This window comes from Orbicella faveolata, unplaced genomic scaffold, assembly GCF_042242905.1.
Source record: "Orbicella faveolata isolate gen_17 unplaced genomic scaffold, um_ofav_v1 contig_46, whole genome shotgun sequence".
NCBI lineage: Eukaryota > Metazoa > Cnidaria > Anthozoa > Scleractinia > Merulinidae > Orbicella > Orbicella faveolata.
Window position 1 is genome coordinate 34,114,415 of NW_028301576.1, and position 24,881 is coordinate 34,139,295.

Below are 24,881 nucleotides of genomic sequence, written 5' to 3' on the forward strand. Positions count from 1 at the left end.
CCAAATGGCGTGCAAAGAATCTTTGCTTTTTAGCTATAACGTATACCTTTGGTGTTAAAAAAAGTGCAAAATTTAAATAAATAACTCTCAAAACAGTTTTTATTTTGTCTTGATTGCACAATCCACATGCAAGCTACATCAAAAATCTTTACAGTTACATCGGTCTTCTTTTTTTGGACCTCATTTTTGGAATGGATGGGCATAGACCCTTTGCACAATCCGGTCACATGGTATGGAATTAATTACGCTGGGACGCAAGTTACCCAGTGGGACTTCCAAAACAAAGGAACTCATACCAGTCCAGCCCAACTTTCCTTTGTTATGAAAGTCCCACTGTGTAACTTGCGTCCCAGTGTAATTAATTCTGTACCATGTGACCAGATCGTGCAAAGGGCCTATTAAAATACAGACATGAGTCACAAAACAGGAGAATGACCCAGACCAAGCAAAGACCAGTATTCAGATAATTAATATCCATTGCATAAAGACTAAAAACAATATTTCTTTATCAAGTGTAGAGACTTGTTATGTAGATATTCCTGCAGTAGTAACTAATGAAAGAGTTAGGTAGAGTTACGGTAACATTCTGTTTCATAACAAGCACTTACACAGTTTAGTTTCTTTCCTGGCCAAATTCTTGAGCGCTATTGGTTTGGCTTGCTGAAGGATAATGTGAGAATTATGAATTTGCTGGAAACACTTAAAAGTACTTTGTGAGAACTTGAAAAGTTACCTGGGATGCATATTTGCACAAGAGAGAAGATTTATAAAGTTCTATCAGCTTCACTTTATTTGTATCAAGGGGTGTTTACAGCGTCACACTTTGTCTCGCACACATAAATAAATGTTAATAGATGGATAACTGCAAACCCCTTTGGTGAAGAAAGTTTAAATAACTATAATATATACACAATGTAAGAATGTACAAGCACAAAAGAAGAAAAGTACTCAAAATAGTAGTCAGAGACAAATAATTGTCCACTTCACGGGAAACAGCCAAATTTGAGCCCTTCCATGTTTTGAAGTCACTTCTTTCCAGAATTTCCCTTGGAGCGACGGCTTGACGCAGACTTTCCACCTCCTTTATCATTTTCATGACTGACGTTAGCACGCTTGTACTTGAACTCTAATGAATCATGCATTTCATCTATTTTTTGATTGATAGTTGTTCCAGTTACGGCGACCTTCTTAGCAGTAACATTGGTAACAATGCTGGCTAACTGCTCAGTTGTTAAATTTTCAGGTGGCAAGTCAAGTTCCAAAAATTGCTCCTCAAGTTGTTGGACAGCAAGTTGCATTTCACCCTGATACTGAGCAGCTCTTTCCTGCACAGAAAAATATCATTGTTAGTGCACAGTAGATATATTTAATGGATATGCACTGGTTTTGATATGCCCATGAGTGAGTATTTTGACCAAGTAAGCCTCAAATTGTGCAACAGAACAGGGTTTTTTTTTGTCATTTTCCTATGTTTTGCTGACAAAATGATTTCATAAGGTGAAGGCTTTTAAGTGTAGAATGTTTGCGTAGCATGAATGGTTCTACTTCATGGATGGGATTTTAATCTTCAATTAAAAAATGGGATTTACAGATCAAAGTAAGTTACCATTATAAAGATTTGATTTACTGCCCTCCTTCCAATAGGCAACTCCTTTTTAAAAAGCCTTACGTTCTGAAAATCCAAAATCTCTTTGTTACAGTTCTTAAGTTACAGTATCTGTCGTTGTACATTTAATCAATTAAGCTTTATTTTCATATGGTGTCATATCATATTTACAGGGCCCTCATTGGAGTCATGTGAGTGTGACAAAATTGCTTTGCCACAAATTATCCCGTGTTTATGTTGAAAAGAAACAAGCAACCGCTCTTTATTACGTGTTCACTCTTCAGCTACCAAAGTCATTTGGTGAACAGTCATCGGATTACAATGTAAAATTAGTTGGAGAACTTCAAAATTTGGTTAGACAAGGCCCAATGACCGCCTTTTATTTCCAGTACTGTACTGAGTGAGTCTCAGAAAATATTTCAGTTTATTTAACATCACTTTTTAACTGCATAATCTGTTATTGTGATTCACGTCAAAGGCATCTTATGAAGTGGCCCCCTGTGAACCATTATGTTCTTGAATTTAGCTGTTCCACTCAGAATTGAGTGCCACTTGTTTTAAAACATACCTGTTTGCGTTCTTGCTCCATTTGATCAATTTGTTTTATTCTCTGTTCTTCATCCCAAACACCCTTGGGTATAGCCTCTCTCATTACTGGCACAGTTCTGGGTGGTTCGACAACCAAGTGAACTTTTGTGATGTCATCACCTCTCTCTTGAGTCTGAACAAATTGATATGACTTGTAATGTTGAAAATATGTCAAGAAAACATAGTCTATTACAGACTTCAGGTTGTTGTCGCAGGAATACTGGGCACAACTGTCCAGCTTTTCTTTAAACACAGCTATGGCATCTACCAGTGGTTTGCCTTCAAAAACAAGTTTAACACAGGAATTGAATGGCATTAATGGTTCACATATTAATATACAGTAGGTTACTGGAAAGTAAAATAAGTTACTATATATCTTTCAGTTACTACACTTGCTGTGATTAGTCAATTTAGAAGGCCACCAATGAAAAATTAAAGCTGTTTTTTCTCTCCAAAAAGTCAGTACATGTAATTTTATCAAGTTTTGTGGCTAAAACTTGAAAAAAACTTAAAATTTCAACGCTCATAAGTACTGAAACATGCTAACAATTTAGCTACAACTTTGAATTGAATCATTTCAATGGTATTGACGCAAATTGGTCATCTGAAGCCATACCATGTAACTAGAACTGCCTGACTCACAGTAGAGATATACTAAATATCTTATTAACCTCATCTTCTCAGTCTGTACTGAGGTCATGGATCCTGGTTTTTTTCCTGTTTGATTTTCTCCTTTAGTTCAAAGGAGAAAAATGTAGCTTACAATCTGGACCTCAAACTCAGTGTGTGTTGCATAAATGGGTTATTAACCAAGTCTGAGATGAGATGCATGTTGCCTATTTTTTGTACTTTCGTGCTCCAAGACACAGTCAAGGTCCATGAACACGCAAAAAAAGTAAAGAAAGATGCCAAAATCAAACAACATTGCTCGACAAGCTTGGTCAGTGAAAGATTTACTATACTGCATGAAGAACATTATTTTCTTGCGGGATACTACACGGTATAAAGATCCTCTCATTTCATTTTACCCACGTGGGTAGCCAATCAGACTTGGTTCATCTTGCCTGCCTGCGAAGCTAGCCATAAGATATTTAAATAAGTACTAAGCTATGATGGGGTCAAGACAGTATCCTGTGGCTATATTCTTGAAATATATTTTCTTTTTATGTTTTTAAGGCTCCTTGACTAGCTGAATATGCCTTTAACACAATTAGAGATATTAATTGACGTGACGTTCATTATTCCATGACTATTTGTAATAATATTTTCAGAAAGGAATGGGGTTTGGCTTTGTCTGATCATTTTCAACAGTCTCAGCCTATTGTCTGATAGTTAAGTCAGTCTAAGATCTTTTTCTTTTCTGGAAAGCAGTGTCTTTTTTTACTGCAAACAAACTAATGAGTCAGCAGATAATGAAGATTTCAAGTTCAAAATCTCAGAAGTTTTAGAACTTCAATTGAAAGGAACTGTCCCTCTTTTTTTCTGAAATAGCAAACACCTCCATATTATTTTCAATAAATCAGGGCAGCAGCGCCTGATTAAAGCAAAATCCAGTGTTTGCATGAGAACTGGCTTAGATTTTACTGCTCATATTTGAGGAATAGTGGCTGTGTGCAGTTGTGGCTTTTATGCTCTGGTCAAACAAAATCAAAACTTCAAACCTTTACCACCTTGATGAAATCATTAGCGGATATCATATCACAATCTTAATCAATTTGATGTAACAATACATGTACTGTATATTTTCTGGAAGACTCTTTATGGCGGGTGCTGTTTTCTGTGTCTGTCAGTAGCTATATAACGCTTACCTTGTGTCTCGCTCAACAAACATTGAAACATTTCAAAGAATGAAGCCACTTCCCGCCAAGGAAAGCCATTGTTTACCAGATAGGACAACATCTCGTAATACACGTCAATTAGTGTAGCAGTCCTTAGATCATCTTCTTCGTTAAATTCTGGAAATTTGAGAACTTTGGCTAACACCTTTTTTCTTTCCTTGATGTTTGAATTTCGAAAGACGTCCTGGAAATCCTTCACTTGGGAAGCCATCTTGGTTGCTACACAATAATATTCGTCCCAGTTCCCGATCAAAACCCACTCGGAAGACAAGGACAGGTCCGCAATCTGTGCAAAAGATGACACCCCAAAGTAGAGCGAATTTCCGTCTGCATCACACGATACTGTCTGTTTTCATTTCATCTCCATTGTCAGTTGAATCTATCAGGATTGGTTGAAAACCATCAAAAGAAAATATACACCGCAGTCTGAAATCAATTTTTAGAGATGGGGAAATGTATTGCTGTTAAGAGACTAATAGTTGCGTGACCGTGACATGTTGTGTTACCCGAGTTACCAGTTGACATGTAATACGAGATTTTGTATTTTGAGCCTTTTGTTTTGTTCTGTCGTATTATCGAGATCGTGTTGTAAGAAAATATTCGCATACCGTCATCGCGAGGAGAATAAACGTACAAGTTGGACCCGTTTCAGTTACTTCGTTGTTTGTTTTGTTATAATACGATTGGTACCGTCAACCGATTATAACAATTGCAGTTTGAGTTCATCTATTCAATTAAGTATCCCCGGGGAACTCCCACATGAAAAGGTTGTGGATGCTCATTGCAAAATTTGAATTAAACCCCTAAATGAGGCCAATCTGAGTGTGGCATCCCTGGCCTCTTCATATCGGAGTCCACCTCACCCCCCTTGGGAGAGTTCCTAGTATGTTGCTTTGGTGCTTTTGGATACAGTTGTCATTTCCATTGATCTTTTTTATTATCGTTATCTTATTTCATTTCTTTATAATTAAGTTGAATTGATGTTTTTTTTTGTTTTTTTTTTTGGGGGGGGGGGGGAAGTGTAATAAGCTGGAGATTTCTATGAGGTGATATAAATATCAAAAGGAAAGAATCAAATTGTATTAGCAGTAATACTATTGGAGTCAGGGTGGCCAAGTGATTACGGTGCCAGACTCAAAATCCAGAGGTCACGGGTTCAAGTCCCGCTCTGACCACTAAGCTGGAGTTGTTTCTTAGTAGACCCCCAGTTCAACTCCTTGGTCACACTTCTAAATAGCCAACTGGTCTGCAGGTCTGCCCCCTGCCAGTTGGGATTTTTAAGCCTGCTATGTTTATTTGCAATATTTCTTTCTTTCAGTTTAACTGGCATACCTGAAATCTAGCTAGTTGTAGCTAAGAGATCGACCACTATAAACAGTCAACATTTTTTCTTTAAATATTGATTTCCAATTATTTCTCTACGTTAGGCAATATTAAAGAACAATCACTGGCAAAGTGGCAAATGCTCCTCCCAAACTTTAGGGAAAGAAATGTCATCACTTTGTAGATGACTTCCATCCAGTGCATGAAACTGCACACTTATGGATGACATTGCACAATATATAGGTCAGTATACTAACTTGTTGAATACAAGTGGCAGATTCAGACGTAATTATAATGTGCCCCCCCCCCCCCCGCAACATTTCCCTGCCCCTTAGGGCCTTACATTAAGGTAAAGGCCTTAAAAATATTCAGTTCTTCAGACCTTAACTACTTTCACCACTAAAGGGCAACAAGGAGGAGGGGGTGGAGCCCAGGCTCCTCCCTTAAATCACCCACTGAACATTATAAATGGGTAGTGGTTTTGTTTAGAGCTAGGGTTACTCTGTGATCTGCAATTTAATCCAATCGGTCTGACAATGGCCACAGCAACTATTCCACCGAGGTTAATAAAATGCCTTACTTAAGTATAACTATGGCTGTGGAAATTCCCGCTTTGTGACTGGTTGAAATTGGACCACTGCATGATTGATTTGTAATGCCCATGGACATTCAAATAATTTACAGCCTTGCCAAAAATCATGAAATTAAGTACTCCCAAATTCAAGCAGGAATAAGGTATTTGGAAAAGCTCTCAAACTGTGCTCACCCGAGGACTCCAGCAACTTTGAGAGAATTCCTCAAGTTCACTGGTAGTGTAAGGTTTCTTGGCTCAACATATGTGCAAGCTACAATGTTCATCATTAATTTCATTGTATGCTAAACAATCAGAATTTGCCTTTCACACACGCAATTGTAACAATATAGGCAAGATTTCTCATCAGAATTCCTTTTGTATTTTCTGACTCCTGTTAAGTACATTTTCATTTTTTATCAACCACATGTATTTCAGTAATCACAGACTGGAATTTTGTTAAAGCAGAATGACAGCCTTTTTGTAGCCAGATCATGATATGAAAGTTGGCCGAATTACTAATGCCCAAAATACATGGAAGAGGTCAATGAATTTACACGGAAAATATTGAATTTAGTATTGAACATTGAATTTATTCTTTAGTGTGGCAGTTTTATTCTGGACTAGACACATAAGTTATCTACTTGTATCTGATTGGTTTATAAACAATGGAATTGTGTGGGATACATTATGGCTTGCACTTACATTCGTACAATTTCCTATACTTAATGTGAGGTCATTGAGACATCTTTGTATCTGCATCAGAAAAATTCAGAAGCATTTCAAATCCCCAGAAAACAAACGATCAGAAATTATGACAATGGACTCTAAAATCTGTAGTCCAAGTGTTTTAATAAACCATTTACTGTTCAAATTATGAGATCATAAATAAACACATAGTAGATTTTAGTTTAAAGGGACACAGTCAGCTTTGGGACTGCACTGACCTGGACACTAGTTTTCTCATTTTGAAAAAAGTTCACCTCAACCTGAAATCAAAGTACATCTAGAAATCCACTTCAATCTTCGCATTGTTTTGCTTGATTTTCAATCGTTTACTGAAAAATCTGTTTTTGAGTGTGCTTTTGCTCACCTATGATATTATTTTTTAATCATATTTGGTTAAAAACAGTATGGATCATGTCTGTGATATGCAAATTAGCAATGAAATGTAATCTAATGCGCATGTGCGCCAGCTGACTGTGGCCCTTTAATACTAACTGTATTTACAAAAGTAATCATTTACCATCAGGGCCTTAGCTTACATTATTTGCTGATGATGTGAATACTCAGGATGGTAAGAGAGTGGCAGGAACTAAATCACATTTCACAGAAAATAAAACAGTGACAAAGTATTTATACCCCCCCCCCTGGATGGGATGCATCCCAGGGCTACCCCCTATTATTCAATTTGCCAGTAACCATTTATACACTTGGGTGGAGAGAGGCACTGTGAGAGTACGGTGTCTTTCCCAAGAGCACAACACAATGACCCCGGGCAGGGCTCGAACCCGGATTGCTTGATCCAGAGACCAGCAGGCTGACTTTTAGCCTGTCACAACTCCTAGCCACTGTGTTGAAATGGATCATTTAAATGTGTCCTGTAATAATGCCAATTTATTGAGATTAATTCTGGTAATTCAAATGACATCACAACAAAAACAGTCCATTGATGTTAGTCAATCAATGCAGAACAACTTCACACAGTTATATTCACTATGTAAAAATGGCAATTATTATTATTAAAATTAATTTTTGACAGTTTTTTTGGAAAAATAAAACAAATTTCATTTCTTTCCCCATGACCATCAGTTTATTGAGGATGAGAAAATACATTTGAATTTTATTACATTGGTAAACTTCTCTTGTGAAAAGAAGCTAATGTTTAAGCAGTTCAAATTTGCAACTACTTGTGAATTAGCTTCACCAATATTTTCCTTTAAAATATTGTTCCAGAGAGAACTGTTTCCTGTTTCAGGAATCTTTTTCCTGTTATGTCTGGCCAACAATTTTGTTTCAACTTTTTGCTGAGAATGAATGTTTCAGCTTATATGGATTGCACTGCAAAAATGATGGACACTTTCCTTTGTAGTCTATGATAAAGTGGAAAGTAAGTAAACTAGAATTTCTCCAACACAGACTTGGTGCCAGATAAATATGAAAATACCTTAATACAACTAAGAGACAGCAGAGCAGGAGATAAAAATCGAAATCCAGTTGCCCAGAGGGTCAGTAAATTTCAGTTTCCCACACTAAAATAGTACTTGCCCAATAGGTGCACACTATTCATGCCTTATCAACTACACCATTTGCTAGGTACCGTCTGTAATCACTGATGGACTGTAACAAGACTACTGAGGCTAATTTCACTTGCTCACCAGACCATCACCATTTTCACTTGCCCAAGAGCAAAATTTACTTGCCCCAGCCTATTGAACCTGGGTTTTTTCCTGCCCTGAATAAATAACTAATAGTTTTACGCCAAAATTTGATGTGGTCTTTTCAGAAGGTATGGATTCACTGGCCATCTTTTTCCAAGTTATGCTATGAGCTTGAAATTTCTATCACCTGACAGTAAATTTTTCATAGCAATGTTCCATGAAATATGGCTTACAGATTCTCAGGACTGTCTGTCGAACAATAATCCAAGGCACTCCTCAGCCAATCAGAAACCAACTTTGAAAAAAACAGTCACTTGTCAAACTTTCAGTCACTTCCAGGTTCTGTCTGTCATGTTCATATCATAATTTTAAGGCCACATTCAGGATGAAAGAAATCCCTCATCCATGAACATTTATAATCATTTCACCCCTGCAAAAAGAGAAGCTTGCTCTGAAACATGTAGTTTACACTGGTTGTCCTTGTTTCATAGAAGTGATCGCCGACTCAGGTTTGGCTTGGGACCAACTTGTTTGTAAAAAGACTGACTAGTTAAGTTGTCGTTATCTGTCTTCTGGATGAACATGAACCTCTGTTATTCTGTCAATGGTGTCCAGTTGCTGTGATATAAACTTTAGTGTGTCTACACCAGATAGCAGTTGCCTAAAAAGCAATTAAGAAGAAGAAGAATTAAGAAAGGTTAATGGAAAAGAGATTCAGCATAGCTAATCATAAGTACGGCATTGTTATTTAAATACATGACAAGGAGGTATGTGATTGTCTTTCCAGAATTAAAACTGCTCTTCAATTTGTAAATTTGGCATTTTACAGATGCCAGTCTAAAATGGAAGAAGTAACTTGTTTAGCACAAATCTTATCTCTGCATTTTCCTTGCATAAGCAACAAGAGAAAAACAGTTGCTAATACTAAAGGCAGAAAGGAAGTTTTTCTCTCAATTATCACTTGTAGCACTGTTCAAAACAGAGTTATTACAATTGCAAAAGGAATTCCAAGAAACGTCAGCTCTTAGAATGTAGAAGAACTGCATCCTTCCATTTGTTGCAACAGCATGTAAATGCACTGTTGTTATTTGCGATTTGTTGGTTTTTGTGTAGTTTGCTTGCACACGTGAGAGTATGCACATATGTCAAGTTAGTCCAGCTAACTAAAGGTACAGAACAACTTAAACCTGTGATTTTCCAGGATGTTTACTGAACAAAAACTATTCCTAATATTCACCTTACTGCCTGCTCTGCATTCTTTGCTGCGACATTCATTTGATCTGCGGCAGCTCTGGATTTATCTCTGACAGCTGTCATTGTACAGTGATTGGCATCCAGGAGTTGATTATATGTTGCTATGGGAACAGACTCAGTCTGCAATGCAATTCACATGGTTAAAACCAGCTTTAGCTATAAACTTGTTGCTATTTACAAGAGCAGCATTCAAATCAACAACCTAATAAAATAAAAATCCAGGAGATTGGCAAGTTTGCTTTCTTGAGCCTAAAAAAATTGTTGAAAGTAGAATTCCACCCATTCAACAACAAAAATGCATCAAATATCCAAATAATTTTCTCCCAAAAACACTAAAAACAAAGTAAAGAATAAAAATGAACTCCATGCACTTTCCTTGGTATCTAGAAGATTTGATGACCTGTACTGGAGAACAGAAGATTCAGTCTGTAACCAAGAGTGCTGGGGTGCTCGCCACACCCACAAAGCAGGACCTTTGAACCTCTTAGGGGTTCTTTTAAAAATTTCCAAAAAGCAATCCCATCCTTTTTACGTGCAAGTTCCCCCCTCAGGACTCCAAGATAAGCAGGAGAGTTAATTATTCGGATATTTGAGAGAGATATTTCAATATTCAGCAAGCAACAGTTTCACTCCTGCCAAATGACTCATGTTGCCAGAGACACTTCTGGATTAAGCAGCATCAACTGACAGAAACAGGACAACCAACATGCTCTGTACTTCTTCATATTTTTAGGAATCTTTCAGGTGAGAACTTCATGTTTTGGATGAGCAAGTTATTTCTGATGGTTTTCTGAAGGAAAAGTGAATCTGTTTCAGTGAATTTTATTTCACTCTGTAGATGGCTGACACAATTTGGGAGAAGGTTAGGTAACTTAATTTATAATAATAATACTTTCTTTATTGTTTCTATTTTCAAATGTGAGTAAAAGGGATCTTAGTCAGCCATAAAAATTACCTTTAATATGGTTACTTCTTCCTTTAATTTTGCAACTGTTGCTTCTGCTCTGAGAGCTCTTTGCTGAAAAAACAACAAATAACCTGAATTATAATAGATCATTTCTTTGTACATTTCTCTCACAGTCAAGCAGTGCAAAGCAGTAGTTTCAAGCAGTGTAAATGGTTATTACCGTAGTAAGTTCCAGATTTTTCTCAACCATGTGTACCATATTTTCCAGGGCTGCTGTTTCATCAGCCTCTCTTTTCTCAATCTTTGCCAGCTTCCTTTGCAAACTTACAACCCTGTTAAAAAAGACATGGTGCAAGTAATTCAAATACAGTTAAACCTCCATTCAAAATGTCCTACCAATATTACAGAAACAGCACCTGTGTTTTTGGGCTAAGCACTAATCCATATATTTGCTTGCAAGGGCAAGCGCAGCCTGGGAAATGGGTTACAATCATGGGCCAGAAAAGTGAAGAACCTTACCAAGAGCAGAACCAAGTTTTTCAATGTGCATTTTTTTTTTCTAGTTTGAAAATCAAAGTACAGTCTGAAATATTGATCTAAAATGAGCAAGTTTGGGTCCGCCATAATTTGCTATTATAATGGTTTTATTTTGTAGAGTAGTACTTGTCAAATGATTAAAACCCATCAAATGATTAAAACCCATTTGGAGGAGAAAGTGACCTATGTCTTTAGGCTTTTCGATTTTTTAAATTTCTTTTCACCTTTCCTTTTTCTCCTTTTCTTTTCTTTTTGCTCCAGTGATTGACCTTTTACTGGGCTTGCTTCCAGTTTAAAAACTTTTGAGAAAGCATCATCGAGACAGGCCATTTTTACCATGGAGTAGCCACATGTACTTGCAGGAAATTTTACTCTGAGTTTTTCACTCAACCTTTTGAGCATTTTCGTTCATATTTCAGGCTCCATTGAGCCGATCACTCTGATCTGGGTATCATTGGAAAGATCTTTCCATCCTGCAGATGTTGAGCATGGATGATGCCCATTTTGGTCAGAGGAAATGATGTCAGAAGTGGAACAAAGGCTGAGGCTCGTCACGGCCGGTTACCGGCAACATGGGAGTCAATGGGCTAAACAGTCTTGTTATGTCAATTCTAACACTCCCTCCCTCTTTAAAATCAATAAATGGCAGGAGTTCTAGTTATCACCTTTTCTTCTCTTCATCTCTTGCTTGGTTTGATTCTTGCAGGTCTCTTCTAAGCCTTTCATTTTCTTCTTTAAGCTGTTTCAATGATAAAGACATTTGTAATTGTGCTGTTTACAAAAATAGTGTTATTCATGACAAATGTCAAAAGTTGATTCATGATTGTGTAGGGAAGCACTATTTATATTTTGGATAGTAACTGTAGTCTAAAAAGAATACAAACAAAACTCTATTAAGGATGAAAAGAAGATCATCAGCAAAAAGAGAACTTGATGGTGGGATTTCAAATACAGCACGGAACTAAACGTGAACAGGGGAAGTTTAAATCCACCTAAAACTTTCTCAATTTTTTTATTCAAAAATATAGATAATTTAGAAATATTAGTAACAATAAACACCTTCAACATGACCAAGCTAAGACGATTGATTGCTGATTTCTGTCATAGTAGGTCCCAGAGGGGGGGGGGGTACTCCCTTATATGGGCTATGTGGGTATGTGCGGCCCCAAAGGGTATGGTTTTTCAGCCGTTTTGGTCATAAATGTGGTATCAAATTTTGGCCATTTTGGTCATATACAGGGTAGGGTTTTTGCATTCTAGTCTTAACATGGGTATGTTTTTAAGAGGAAGTTAGATATTCATCATTATTGGTAAGACTATCAGAAAAAGCACTTCACAAATTATGTTTACAGTAATTTAACATTGATCTGAACTAAGGAACTAATTATAAGGCAGGTGTGAAGCAGGGTATTGATTTAAGGATGAGTTCATAAATAGGGTTTCGAATTTTCTGTCATGTCATAAATAGGACAGGGAAAATCGCAGATTTTGGTCATAAATAGGGTAAGGGTCCAAACCATTTTTCCTGGGAGTAAACCCCCCCCCACACCCCCTCCCCCCTGTGTACTAGGTATCCTGGTATGCAACTGTAGTGACGTCACGCCACTGAAGAAATGTTGTATTTGGACTAGCAAAAAAAAGATCCTGTGAATACTGGGTTTCTATACAACCTTACCTGATTCAATTCCTCAATTACCATGGCCTGAGTTTCAGAACTTTCTAGCGGTGCTACAAAGTAATTGATACTTCCTGATACTGGTGACTGAGCAGAGGAATTAAAACTGTCTTCAGATTCATTCTCACTTTCATCAGTCTCTGTGCTTTCTGAATCACTTTTTTGAACGATCTTTTGGTCTGAGGTATCAATTTGTTCTCTTTCATCTCCCTAGATGAATTATAAAGATAACAAATTGCTTGTGAAAAACAAAGAAAACTTGAATTAAGCATGATCATTTATTTTGTTGTAGATCAAAGCAAGATAACTGGTAACATATGCAAAAGATACGAAGGTAGAAAAATAACATATCTTCTTGAACAAGTGGCAAGATAGTTTATTTATTTAGTCCTGCACACACTATTATTTCAGGTTGATCCTTTGCGAAGTATTTGAAGTGAAATTGGCAACTTTGGTCGAACAGGAATTTTTTTTCCAAGCAGACTTTTGATCAAGATTGCTGATTTGAACAGTGTTAAAAGACAATTTAGCTAGATTGTGACGAGGATTTTCTTAAAGGTTAAAATACATTTGCCAGGTTTGAAGATTCTGTAAATAGCTTTGTCCATGCTTTGGGCCGCTTGCAAGTTTTCCACACAATTTGAACTGAGAGATCAATTAACTTTGTCTTTGATGGTTTTCTTTTGGTCTGTTTTGGATCACTTCATGTTAGTATACAAAAACAATTATTCTTTTCAATCTCAGTGAATAACAGCAGAAAATTTAGTTAATTCATATTTTAATATTCTGCCACTACTCACCATGATTTCAAAGAATAAAATTGTTAATTATTAAATTTGAAACTTTAGAAAATACATTCAATTCTTTAGTTTTAGACATACTTTGTGATGAAGTAGGTTCAAATGCTATTGTAAATGTTAATACATACATTTTTTCTGATTGAATTCAATGGGAGGTGTTGCTGTTTGGTTTAGACTGCGACAATTGAAGGGGTGCAAGGAAGAAAGCCCTAAGTGACTCTTGATCTCATGTCAAATTCTCCTTGTCTGTACAAGGAAGCGAAAAGCAATTTGCTAGTAGAATCTTGCAGTCTATCAGATGTCACTTGGGGTCTTTTTCCATGTACCCCTTCAATTAATTGAGGGGAGGGTACTTAAGTCAAGCAAATATCTGTGACTTGTAATTTTTTCTTTAGCAAGAATGAGTACAAATTAAGATTGATTATTATTATTATTGATTATTATTATTATTATTAATATCCTATATTGTGTTGCATTTTTGTTTTCACTTGTTAAAAACTAAGAGTTAACGTACATTTTCTTGATCTGTCTTCACCTCATGGACTTCGTCATCAATGATCTACAAAAGAATGTTCCACATTACAACATTGTAATAAACAGGCAGTAAAGCTTCATTCTGTATACGAGCCAAGTGGCCCACCAAGCCAGAGCTTATCCCGGTTTCTGTAGCATGAAGCAACTAGGAGTATTTCTACTCCCCCTGGATGGGATGCCAGTCCATCGCAGGGTTACCCCCAGCATTAAGTTCGCCGGTACCCATTTATACACCTGGGTGGAGAGAGGCACTATGAGAGTAAAGTGTCTTGCCCAAGAACACAACACAATGTCCCCGACCTGGGCTCAAACCCGGACCACTTGATCCGGAGACAAACGCACTAACCATGAGGTCACCACGCCTCCCACAATAAACAGAAAATGGCCATGTAAAATTTGCACATTTCCAGTGAAATCTGAACAATGGTTGGAGATTAAATCAATGACTAATTAAAGATGATTACAAATTACCTTGAGAGATAAGAGATAAGATAACTAAAGATGATCTTTACTTAACAATGGTAAAAATTTGTCTGCTAAAAATGCATAATTCCTAAGCAAGAAATTGAGTAAGCACATTTAAGGGCAAATGGAATAAGTTGTAACTATCTTAAAAACAAAATCATGAATCGAATTGTATAAAATAAAAGACATAAAGTTGAACATGTCATTGTTCATATACATTTTATTTTGTCCAAGCAAAGACTAGAGTCTGTTAATTGTAGGAAATGCACAGACTGACATTTCAACCACAAAAAGCTGAAATAAGTTAGTCATACAGAGGTCAATAACACGTTGCAGAGAGGTTGATAGATAGTGCTTATTTAATAGTGTAGGTTAATTATGAGCTTGATGAATACCATATGGTGAAATACCTGTAGAACACGCTTGTTTCTGGATGCCAAGTCATCTGACACAAACCTTTTGAATGAAAATGGATTGAGTTCCTTCCTACCGCCATTGTCTTCATCTGAGAGTCAATGGAGATATTCATAATGAAACACATCCATTCTATACTTCACAATGAAAATAATACAGTATAAACTAAGTTGAAACTTGTGAGGATATGTAAAGGTTAGTCTAAGATAATTCAGTGGGCAAAGAAACTGGAGTCTGATAGCTTTATGTACCACTAGATTTTGCAGTCAAGCCCATGGACAGAGCATGGGTGGAGAGTGGTGAAAAGGAAGGGTGGGGGGGTGATACTGTTTTTGACCAAATTTTAATAAAATTCACACATCAAAAAATACTTTTTGGTATTTTTAACAGTGGTCTTTTTACACCCTTTGTCAACCTCTTGATTTTTTTAGGAAATTCAAATAGCAGCAGTATTGCAAGGGATTTCATTATTAGATCAATTTAATTGTAAAGAAATCAGTCACACTAGTAGAAATTCTTAGGGGACTAGTGCGAGTGGCTTTCAGTTTTCTTTGCACCCTATACATTGAAACACATTCTATTGAGAAACTAAAGAAGTAAGCACCATGGAAGCAGCATGGATCAATCATGCTTTGATGATCAGAGTGATTATGTTTCTAATTATTCAGTGTGGGAGTAATGAATGAGTAACATGGATATGGAACTGCATAATCATTTATCTTTATTTGTCTTTGTCATTGAAACCAACAATATGATCACTTAAAAAAATTAAGTGTTTAAATTCATTATGTTTATGGGTGGTTTTCTATGTGCTAGTTGCAAATAAAGTTACTTCTGTCATTTGTTTGTTGTGCTGTTGAAGTGAATTAAATTTTGGACGTATTTATCAGCCAGTCAAACTTGCTTGATCCAACAGCTGACAATCGTACTGTTCAAACATGATTGGTGATATATACCTATATCACGTACAAATTCGTCAGGTAGTTTTCTTTCGAAATTGTGTCGTGATTGGTTGGAAACTGTCAGGTGGCCTCGGCTGAAGTAAAAAGGTGTATGTAAGGTTGCATAAGTTTACATATTGTAGAGGGAAATTGTAAAATAAGTTTTTTCCAATTTGAGGTTGAGCTAGGTTCTAATAAAAGGCAACAGTTTAGTAGACACATTATATGAAAGAATGACACATGATTTATTCAATTCAAAATAAGCTTATAATTATTTAATTTTAAAAAATAAAGACAGGTAAGCTCGAGTTTCTATGATGGCGGAAGAACGTTAACTGTCGAGGATGAAATGAAAGCGAAAATCACTGCAGGTATGTTTCCTTTGAGTTATTAATTTTGCGTTAACGTGTGAAATGTTCCTAAAGTTTGAAAGAACTGTTATACTTACTGAAAAATTTGTATTGTTTACGAGCAAAGAAGAAAGAAATAGTCGTGAAATATGATTGTCGTACCTTGTTTGTCGACTTCCGGAAAAGGTGCCTCCTCTTTAAAATTATTCTTGTTACGCAGATTCACAGCAGAATCTTTAGACTTCTGTTTACCTTGAGCTTTGTTAGTTTTTGGACTTGTCGTATCTTGTTTGGTTTTCACAAAGGTTTTAAAAGAAAACGGGTTCTCTTTAGATTCCCCCGCCTCCGCCATATTGTTTTCCTTAAGGTATCCTCTGCCATGATACTGCGCGGGCTCAGAGAGTCTGAAACCCGCACAGCACAGGGCGTCCACAAGGGGAAGAGCTGGATGTGGCTTCTGGCAAAACATATGCATTCGTAGACCGGTCACCCCAAAACGCAGACCATACAGACTGCAGATCGCAGACCGTAGAGACCACGCAGACTGTGCAGACTGAGTACTTTTGTTTTCTTATTCTTGTTTTTGAATTTAGTTTTGACTCGCATATTTTTTGGTTCTGTTCATCCACAGCCCACGCAAACTCGGTGGTATGCGACTGTTGATGTGTTTTAGATTTTGCAAGGGAAGCTTCCTTTAGTCCTAAATATGCTTAAGTAAAGCTATTTTAAAATGTAGAAATAAACTTCACTTGTAATGTAATGTCACACGTAACTTGTGCATTTCCTACTATTGCTATACAAAATGTAACGTGGCTGTTGGAGTGTGACTGTGATCACGCCAAAAACGCCTAGCGCATGGAAAGATCACAGAAAACCGAATAGCATTTGAAATTCCCAGCGCAATACGGTTGTCGTGATGAGTTGATGCGCTGGTTAATTTATCTGCAGTTTTGTTTTTATGGCGATTTAAACTGCGAGTGGTCCCTCTTTCGCTTAGTCCATCGTGCGTGACGCATAAGAAAACCTCGAGGAAAAATTTCATGCGAGCATTTTTCTCGTCGAGGTTTACTTACGGTCATGCTCAACTAAGCGAAAGAGGGAATACTGCTAGTGTAATGGCGATTCTGTACTATGTGAAGAAAACGCGATTTGTGGGAGAAGGTCGCTTAGAGTCCCGTCCTTGCTTTGTTTAATGAACCAGTTAAGAGGAGAACGAAGACGAAGAAAATCGAAAAAAAACAACAACACAACAACAACAAATAAGAGAAAAGAAATAAACCACAAACCCGTCAAAACTTGACGCAATTTGCGACCAGAATGTATGGAAGTTTATTTTAGTGCTTGATTTTAGTATGTTTAGGACCAGTAAAGGGCATTTCCCATAGAAAGTCTATTAAACGCGTGAATCAACGGTCAGATGTTGAGTTTGCGCCTCCTGTGGATAAATAACAAACATTAGGGCATATAGATAACTATTTTCTCATAAGAAGCGAAAAAAGTGAGTCAAGTCTTAGAAAAAAAGTACTCAGTCTGCACGGTCTGCAGCCTCCATGGTCTGCGTCTTGGAGTGACCGTTCGTAGACTGTAGGCTGAGATTATGCGGGATTTTTTTGCTCTCCTGTTTTACAAAAGAAAGCTGAAAACTTCAGCATTGCGCACTCAAAAACATAGTTATTTGCATAAAATCGAGCGGAGGTCTGAGAACCAGTTTGGAGGGGTCATGTGACATGGCCTCGGTATGAATATCGCCGAATTGGTGCTACCTGGTTTGTAAAGAAGTGAGTTACAAAATAGGCTCTGTTTTGGTGATCAAAAGACATCATTAAGTCTGGAGATCCGCAAGTTGAAGCGCACCTTTCGAAGAAACGATTGTGTGCGGCAGCTCGCTTGTGCAAGAGTGCTTCTCAGCACTTCAACAATGAAACTTGGACAGCGACTCTGCATGAAGCCAAAACGGAGCCAGTGTAAAAGCAGGTCTCTTTACAGGGAGAAGAACAGGTATTTTAAAGAGTTACGTTGCAGACACAAGGCAACGGGAGCATCGGAAAGTTCAAGTTATGACCTGCTTTTACACTTAAAATATATTTCACTTTGGGCGCGAGTGTTCATTCTGTGCTGGAACGATTAAGATACCCATAATGCATTGCAGGCCTGATACAGTCACACCTTTGTCACGCAATTAGCCCCATGATCTGTGGGCTAAACTCTGGTTAGGCGATGCAAGTTCAAGCTCTCGCTAAAGAAAAAACATTGTGTCATGTTCTTCTTGTCACGTTCTTGGGCAACACACTTCAGTTTCGCCAACAAACGAAGGAAAGAACGAACAATGAGCGAAGGAACGAACGAACAAACAAACCAACGAACAAACGAAGGATAGAACTAACAAATCAACGAATAAACCAATGAAACTAACCAACCAACAAACTGACCAAACGTCAACAAAACATCAGTCCAATATCATTCTTTCTAGCGTTTCTTCGCATTAGACAGCGTTTGCCTTTACATGTCGGTCGATTCACTTCGAGTTTTATCGTGTTGTTGGAAAAAAGACTGTACCTCGGTCTCTTTAAAAAGGTTTTAATAAAGTATTTCAATGAAAAACTCAAATAAAACTGTGTACCAAGCAATTTATTCCCAAGTATTTGCATGAAAGAAACACAGAATAACAACGTCCGTTACTAACTTTGCCGGGCTTGTTCTCTCTGCGGTCCGCATTTACAAGTAAAAACTTACAATGCTAACAACGTGCCTCGAATTTCTCGAAAGAGTCACACAATTCACAGTTCAGTAGACCGACAGAAACTAGCAGAATGTCAGACAACGCTAAGCGAAAGATGACCAAAACCCCTGCCGAACATCCGAAATACGAAGAGATGATTAAGACTGCTATTCTCACGTTGAAAGATCGCAACGGTTCTTCACGCCAAGCGATCGAGAAGTACGTTAAGGCCAACTACAAGGTGGGAGATACAGCATCTCATCACGTCAAGACAGCTCTGAAGAAGGGTACAGCCAATGGAACCTTCATCCACACCAAGGGAGTGGGAGCTTCAGGATCATTTAAGCTACCAAAAGAGCAGAAAAAGCCGACCAGAAAGTCTGCTGCGCCGAGTAAAAAGCCGCTGGCTAAGCCAAAGAAACCCGCTGCTACAACGAAAGCTTCCACAAAGAAACCTGCGGCCAAGAAAGAGACTTCTTCTACGAAAAACTCTTCTACAAAAAGTCCGTCATCCAAGAAAGATACGTCCAAGAAGCCTGCAGTCAAGAAGCCATCAGGCACAAAGTCACCAACAAAGCCGAAGGTAGCTGCGAAGAAACCTAGCACAAAGAAAGAAGTTAAAAAGCCGGCCGCAGTCAAGAAAGCTAAGGTGACCAAGAAGAAGTAAACGAAGAGATATCTTCGCCCGGCGTCCAGTAAACCAAACGGCTCTTTTAGGAGCCACCAAATAAACAAAAGCAATGACCAACTTGAAAAAAAAAAACAAAACATATATTTCCCTCCATATATTTGACGGAATAACAAAGTAAAACTAGGTGCAACACACACACTCGCACTCACACAGGATAAAAAAAAAAAAAAAACAGGCAATCGAAGATCAACGCCCGAAAGCTACAAAGAAAATGCTCTTGTCAATAAGACGTAAGATAGATCTCGCAAAAAAAAAAAAACCAAACAAAAGAGATCTTGAGCGTTGTTTAATAAGTTTCTCTGATGCTTGACCAGAGATGGAGTGAAACACTCGAGCGCGTGCGGAGAACGTGAACTTAGCCGTGAACTTCGGTCTAAAAAATCAAAAGAAAATAAAAACTGAAAACCGATAAGGTTGAAAAATGTCAAAGGTTCAGCATCTTGTGAAAAGTTACAAACTCTTCGGGCATAGGCTTTCTTCAGTGTGAAAACCATTACATGATACTTCGTGCGAGTGTTCATTGCAACGTAACAAACGGAAGCTAAGCGCGCGGAAACTGCCTGTTAAATTATGCGCGCGCGGAGAACATGACATTAGGTGCCACTGGCTTGTTGATTTTCGCGGGGAGTCTTATAATAGTCCACGATAAACGTTGACGGCACACGGAAAGTTTGCGTGAAAAACTGACAGGCAGCGTTCCGAGCTATCCTTTATAAAGAAAAGCATAAAGAACTTGAACTGGGCCATTCATTGCTGTAAACAGTTTTATTTTGCAAAAAAAAAAAAACACACACACACAAAAACTCTATGTATATATTTCTCTTAAATCTAATAGTTATCTCAAATCTGAAAGCTTAAAAGAAAGCCTTGTGTAGTGTGGCGATTAAAGGAGCAGAAGGGATTAATAACTAAAGAACTGACACGTTGGACATTGCTTTTTATGACATGTGGTGGCTCCTAAAGGAGCCGTTTTTGTTGTGAATCAACGCTGGAGTCGATGTTTACTTGCTGCTGGTATACTTGGTGACAGCCTTAGTGCCTTCGCTGACAGCATGCTTTGCAAGTTCTCCGGGCAGAAGCAACCTGATGGCGGTCTGGATCTCGCGGGAGCTGATGGTCGACTTCTTGTTGTAGTGCGCCAGGCGGGAAGACTCATTGGCGATACGCTCGAAGATATCATTCACAAACGAATTCATGATACCCATGGCCTTGCTAGAAATACCCGTATCGGGATGAACTTGCTTAAGGACCTTGTAGATGTAGATCGCATAGCTCTCCTTTCTCTTTCCCTTCCTCTTTTTCTTGGCCGAACCATCAACTGCCGCCGACTTAGTTTTTCCCGCTCGCTTCTCGCCTTTCTTTGCTGCTGGAACTTTCGGTGCCATGTTTATCTGGCTTCTCTGAAAAATTGTTTGGAATTCTAGATGATCCGATGAGATCAGCTTTGAACATGCCACGGTAACTTAACTGCTATTTATTACAAATTATCCAGGAGGATTAATTAGTATGCGGATCGAAATTGCCTTTCGCCGATTGGTTATTTCATTAACTGACAACTACCCATAGGCCGACGCTACCGACAGCGCATTTTGCCTGCTAATTATCTTTTGTTCGGAGTACGGCGCGGTTTTGATTGGTGCGCTTTGATCCTCTGATTTGAAGAAAAATCAAATAAAAATCCGGGTCATAGTTTCGGGCTGACTAGACTAGAACAAAATCGTTCAACTCAACTTTGCCAGAGATAACAAGCAAAGAGAACATTCAGAAAGTGAAAATGACAGGTCGAGGAAAAGGCAAAGCTCCGGGCACCAAGTCTAAGAGCCGTTCATCCCGGGCAGGACTTCAGTTTCCTGTTGGTCGTATCCATCGTCTCCTTCGCAAAGGCAACTACGGCGAGCGTGTCGGCGCAGGTGCTCCAGTCTACTTGGCTGCCGTACTGGAGTATCTGAGTGCTGAGATTCTCGAGTTAGCTGGAAATGCTGCTCGGGACAACAAGAAAACCAGGATCATCCCTCGTCACCTGCAGTTAGCCGTTCGAAACGATGAAGAGTTAAACAAACTTCTTGCTGGTGTGACTATCGCTCAGGGTGGAGTTCTTCCCAACATACAAGCAGTGCTTCTACCCAAGAAGGCGGAGAAGAAACAACATTAAGCTCCCAGCTTAATAACAAACTCAAAACGGCTCTTTTAGGAGCCACCAAATGTTGATAACAGTCATGTTCCAATACAAAGATAAGCGGCCTTATAGCAATACATCAAAGTTACCAAAAACTACCTCCTGTTAGGCATTCGCTTCAACTACAAAACAAAACTAATGAAATCAATGTAAAGTTGCCTGCAGTACACACATAGAGAAAAACACAAGGCGTACAATAATTAGGCATGCGCGCGTTGGTTTTAAACCGAAAGTCCAGTGTATTATATTTATCAGCTGGAAGTCGATAAAAGTGACTTAAAACAGTCTTAGCGAGTTAATCTCTTGTGTGACTTTCATATATATTCTCTACGGCTTTTATTACAAGATCTAATAAGTACCTACGAGTGTTCGAGACGTTGTCTAGTGGTCCTGCTCGGTTCGGCCAGGAAGGCGGCAAAAGCGAAAGAGCAATCCAAATGTCCGGCAGTAAACTTATTTACTATGTGGGTGTATTCATCATGCAGTTTGCAAATCTAGATATTCGCTGGCGCGTGCTACAGAAAGAATGCAACAGTTATGAATAAGAACTACTGCTGATTACTACAAGCCGAGATGTGTGTCATGCAATAGGAAAACCATTGTTAATGTTATACAAAGCGTGCCCGTAAGTAGTTGGGTTAGTTTACATTTTTTTGTCACCCTTATTTTATGCTTGTCATCTAATCGACAGAGTAGCGGAATAAAAACGTTCTTAACCGACTCTCAACCCGAGGAATGTTCTGGGAGAATGTTCTTAAAATCTTGGTTAATCTCAGCCTTAACGTTCTTATAAAAAAAAAAGTTATAGTTGTCTCAGTCATCTCATTTGCCTACTGAAAGACTATTCCAACTTAAAATTGTTAACAGATTGGTCTTGAAAACACACACCATAATTTAACTCTTATCTCGACGGCCTTGTTTGCAAGCGCTTAATTTGATCAACGCTCGACACCTAAAACCCAACACTTTACATACACAGAACTTTGATCAAAAAAAATGTCAGCTGTTATTGCAACTCTTAACTTCTGTTTTACATCACTAAGGTAACGCAAATTAAAGTTCAACATAGAACTGTTTGTTGCTGTTGTTAAAAATGAATCGCATTTATTGCTGGTCGGGACTTTCGTTAGACTTGTTGGCTCCTAAAGGAGCCGTTTTTTTAAGGGGGAGCTTGTAGTCAGGCACTTCCCTAACCACCAAATCCGTAGAGAGTACGTCCTTGGCGTTTGAGAGCGTAGACCACGTCCATGGCTGTCACTGTCTTTCGTTTGGCGTGCTCGGTGTAGGTCACAGCATCACGTATGACGTTCTCAAGGAAGACTTTCAGGACTCCGCGAGTCTCTTCGTAGATCAGACCAGAGATACGCTTCACACCACCGCGGCGAGCTAGACGACGGATAGCAGGCTTGGTTATGCCCTGGATGTTGTCTCTTAAAATTTTACGATGACGCTTAGCGCCGCCCTTTCCTAGACCTTTGCCTCCTTTACCGCGTCCAGACATGACTTGTTTTAGATAATCCAGTAGCGAAACTGCGAGTTAACGAACCCTGCCGACTTTGCTGGCGCTTTAGTTTGTCCAGTTGTACCTCTCGGGAAACGTAACTTTCAAAACAAAGCAAAGGCGAACGCTTTGCCGACAGTCTCATGAATATTTATACTCGGCATGCCTTACTTTGGATAACTTACTTGCCCGTTAAGGAAAACTGTTACGAGAAATTCTCATTTCTTGTTAACAAAGTCAGACTTAAACTAAACAGGAAATATATATATATCTATATCACAGTGCCCACAATTCCGTAATATTCCGCATGCTTTCGAGTCATTTTCAAATTTCTAGCAACAAGCTGCCTAAGATCGAAAGTTCAGCCGCATCTTCTTCACAACAGAAAAGCAAATTTCTCACAGCCAATCACATGCGTCATTAATCAGCCAATCGGATCACGGGCTTTCTGTTATAAATCGATTTTACTCAATGGTGGTGAAACAAATCAAAACTTTTTGATCGCTTTCAAAACGTCAAATCTCTACTTTCAGTCATGGCTCGTACCAAGCAAACGGCTCGAAAATCGACTGGTGGAAAAGCTCCTCGTAAGCAGCTAGCTACAAAAGCAGCCCGGAAGAGCGCTCCTGCTACTGGTGGTGTCAAGAAACCTCATCGTTACAGACCCGGAACAGTTGCTCTCCGAGAAATTCGCCGTTATCAGAAATCTACAGAACTACTCATCCGCAAGCTGCCTTTTCAGCGTCTTGTGCGAGAGATTGCGCAGGATTTCAAAACGGACCTGCGCTTTCAAAGCTCTGCCGTCCTAGCTCTCCAAGAGGCCAGTGAAGCCTATCTAGTGGGCTTGTTTGAGGATACCAACCTGTGCGCTATCCACGCCAAACGTGTCACCATTATGCCAAAGGATATCCAGTTGGCCAGACGAATCAGAGGCGAGCGTGCTTAAGTGAGCTTACGCTTCACATACTTAAAACTAAAACGGCTCCTTTAGGAGCCACCACTTGAAGATAAAGTCAATGACCAATAAATTGTACCCTTAACTTTTAGCAAGGTTCTGTCTTAACACGTTCCACATTTCTTTTTCTGACGTCAAAGCTGTGTTGAAAACGAACAAACAAATGAACGAAAAATCCAACAAACGAAGGATAGAACTAACGAATACGCGAACCAGTCAACAAACAGACGATGGAAAGAACTAACAAATAAACGAACCAACAAACGAAGGAAAGAACGAACAATGAGCGAAGGAACGAACGAACAAACAAACCAACGAACAAACGAAGGATAGAACTAACAAATCAACGAATAAACCAATGAAACTAACCAACCAACAAACTGACCAAACGTCAACAAAACATCAGTCCAATATCATTCTTTCTAGCGTTTCTTCGCATTAGACAGCGTTTGCCTTTACATGTCGGTCGATTCACTTCGAGTTTTATCGTGTTGTTGGAAAAAAGACTGTACCTCGGTCTCTTTAAAAAGGTTTTAATAAAGTATTTCAATGAAAAACTCAAATAAAACTGTGTACCAAGCAATTTATTCCCAAGTATTTGCATGAAAGAAACACAGAATAACAACGTCCGTTACTAACTTTGCCGGGCTTGTTC

General features: G+C 38.5%; 3 protein-coding genes across 3 annotated transcripts; 1 reads left to right on the forward strand and 2 right to left on the reverse strand.

Moving 5' to 3' along the window:
- Window positions 1-77: 77 nt before the first annotated feature.
- Window positions 78-4,285, reverse strand: LOC149099950 (uncharacterized protein C8orf74-like). The gene is made up of 3 exons (XM_089276984.1): window positions 4,003-4,285; window positions 2,175-2,473; window positions 78-1,325 (listed from the first exon to the last, which is right to left on the reverse strand). The coding sequence occupies exons 1-3, from the start codon at window positions 4,241-4,243 to the stop codon at window positions 1,026-1,028; spliced, it is 840 nt and encodes a 279-aa protein (XP_089133110.1). The 5' UTR covers window positions 4,244-4,285; the 3' UTR covers window positions 78-1,025.
- A 2,474-nt stretch (window positions 4,286-6,759) lies between these two features.
- Window positions 6,760-16,729, reverse strand: LOC110043050 (uncharacterized). The gene is made up of 9 exons (XM_089276946.1): window positions 16,347-16,729; window positions 14,890-14,984; window positions 13,995-14,039; window positions 12,681-12,890; window positions 11,671-11,744; window positions 10,689-10,800; window positions 10,517-10,579; window positions 9,545-9,681; window positions 6,760-8,968 (listed from the first exon to the last, which is right to left on the reverse strand). Exons 1-9 carry the CDS (start codon window positions 16,657-16,659, stop codon window positions 8,869-8,871), a joined length of 1,149 nt encoding a protein of 382 aa, XP_089133072.1. The 5' UTR covers window positions 16,660-16,729; the 3' UTR covers window positions 6,760-8,868.
- Window positions 16,148-19,773, forward strand: LOC149099951 (uncharacterized). Its single transcript, XM_089276948.1, has 2 exons — window positions 16,148-16,205; window positions 18,334-19,773. The coding sequence occupies exon 2, from the start codon at window positions 18,995-18,997 to the stop codon at window positions 19,568-19,570; it is 576 nt and encodes a 191-aa protein (XP_089133074.1). The 5' UTR covers window positions 16,148-16,205; window positions 18,334-18,994; the 3' UTR covers window positions 19,571-19,773.
- The last annotated feature ends 5,108 nt before the right edge of the window (window positions 19,774-24,881 follow it).

Bases quoted from the DNA above. Each gene is read 5' to 3' on its own strand.
- LOC110043050 (XM_089276946.1), bottom strand. From the start codon at position 16,659: ATGCATATGTTTTGCCAGAAGCCACATCCAGCTCTTCCCCTTGTGGAC. The intron at 14,985-16,346 runs GTACGACAATCA...ATTGACTCTCAG, and splicing joins TCCGGAAGTCGACAAACAAG to ATGAAGACAATGGCGGTAGG. The intron at 8,969-9,544 runs GTGAATATTAGG...ATTGCTTTTTAG, and splicing joins AATGCAGAGCAGGCAGTAAG to GCAACTGCTATCTGGTGTAG.
- LOC149099951 (XM_089276948.1), top strand. From the start codon at position 18,995: ATGTCAGACAACGCTAAGCGAAAGATGACCAAAACCCCTGCCGAACAT.
- LOC149099950 (XM_089276984.1), bottom strand. From the start codon at position 4,243: ATGGCTTCCCAAGTGAAGGATTTCCAGGACGTCTTTCGAAATTCAAAC. The intron at 2,474-4,002 runs GTAAGCGTTATA...TTGTTTTTGAAG, and splicing joins TTTGTTGAGCGAGACACAAG to GCAAACCACTGGTAGATGCC. The intron at 1,326-2,174 runs GTATGTTTTAAA...TTTTCTGTGCAG, and splicing joins TGGAGCAAGAACGCAAACAG to GAAAGAGCTGCTCAGTATCA.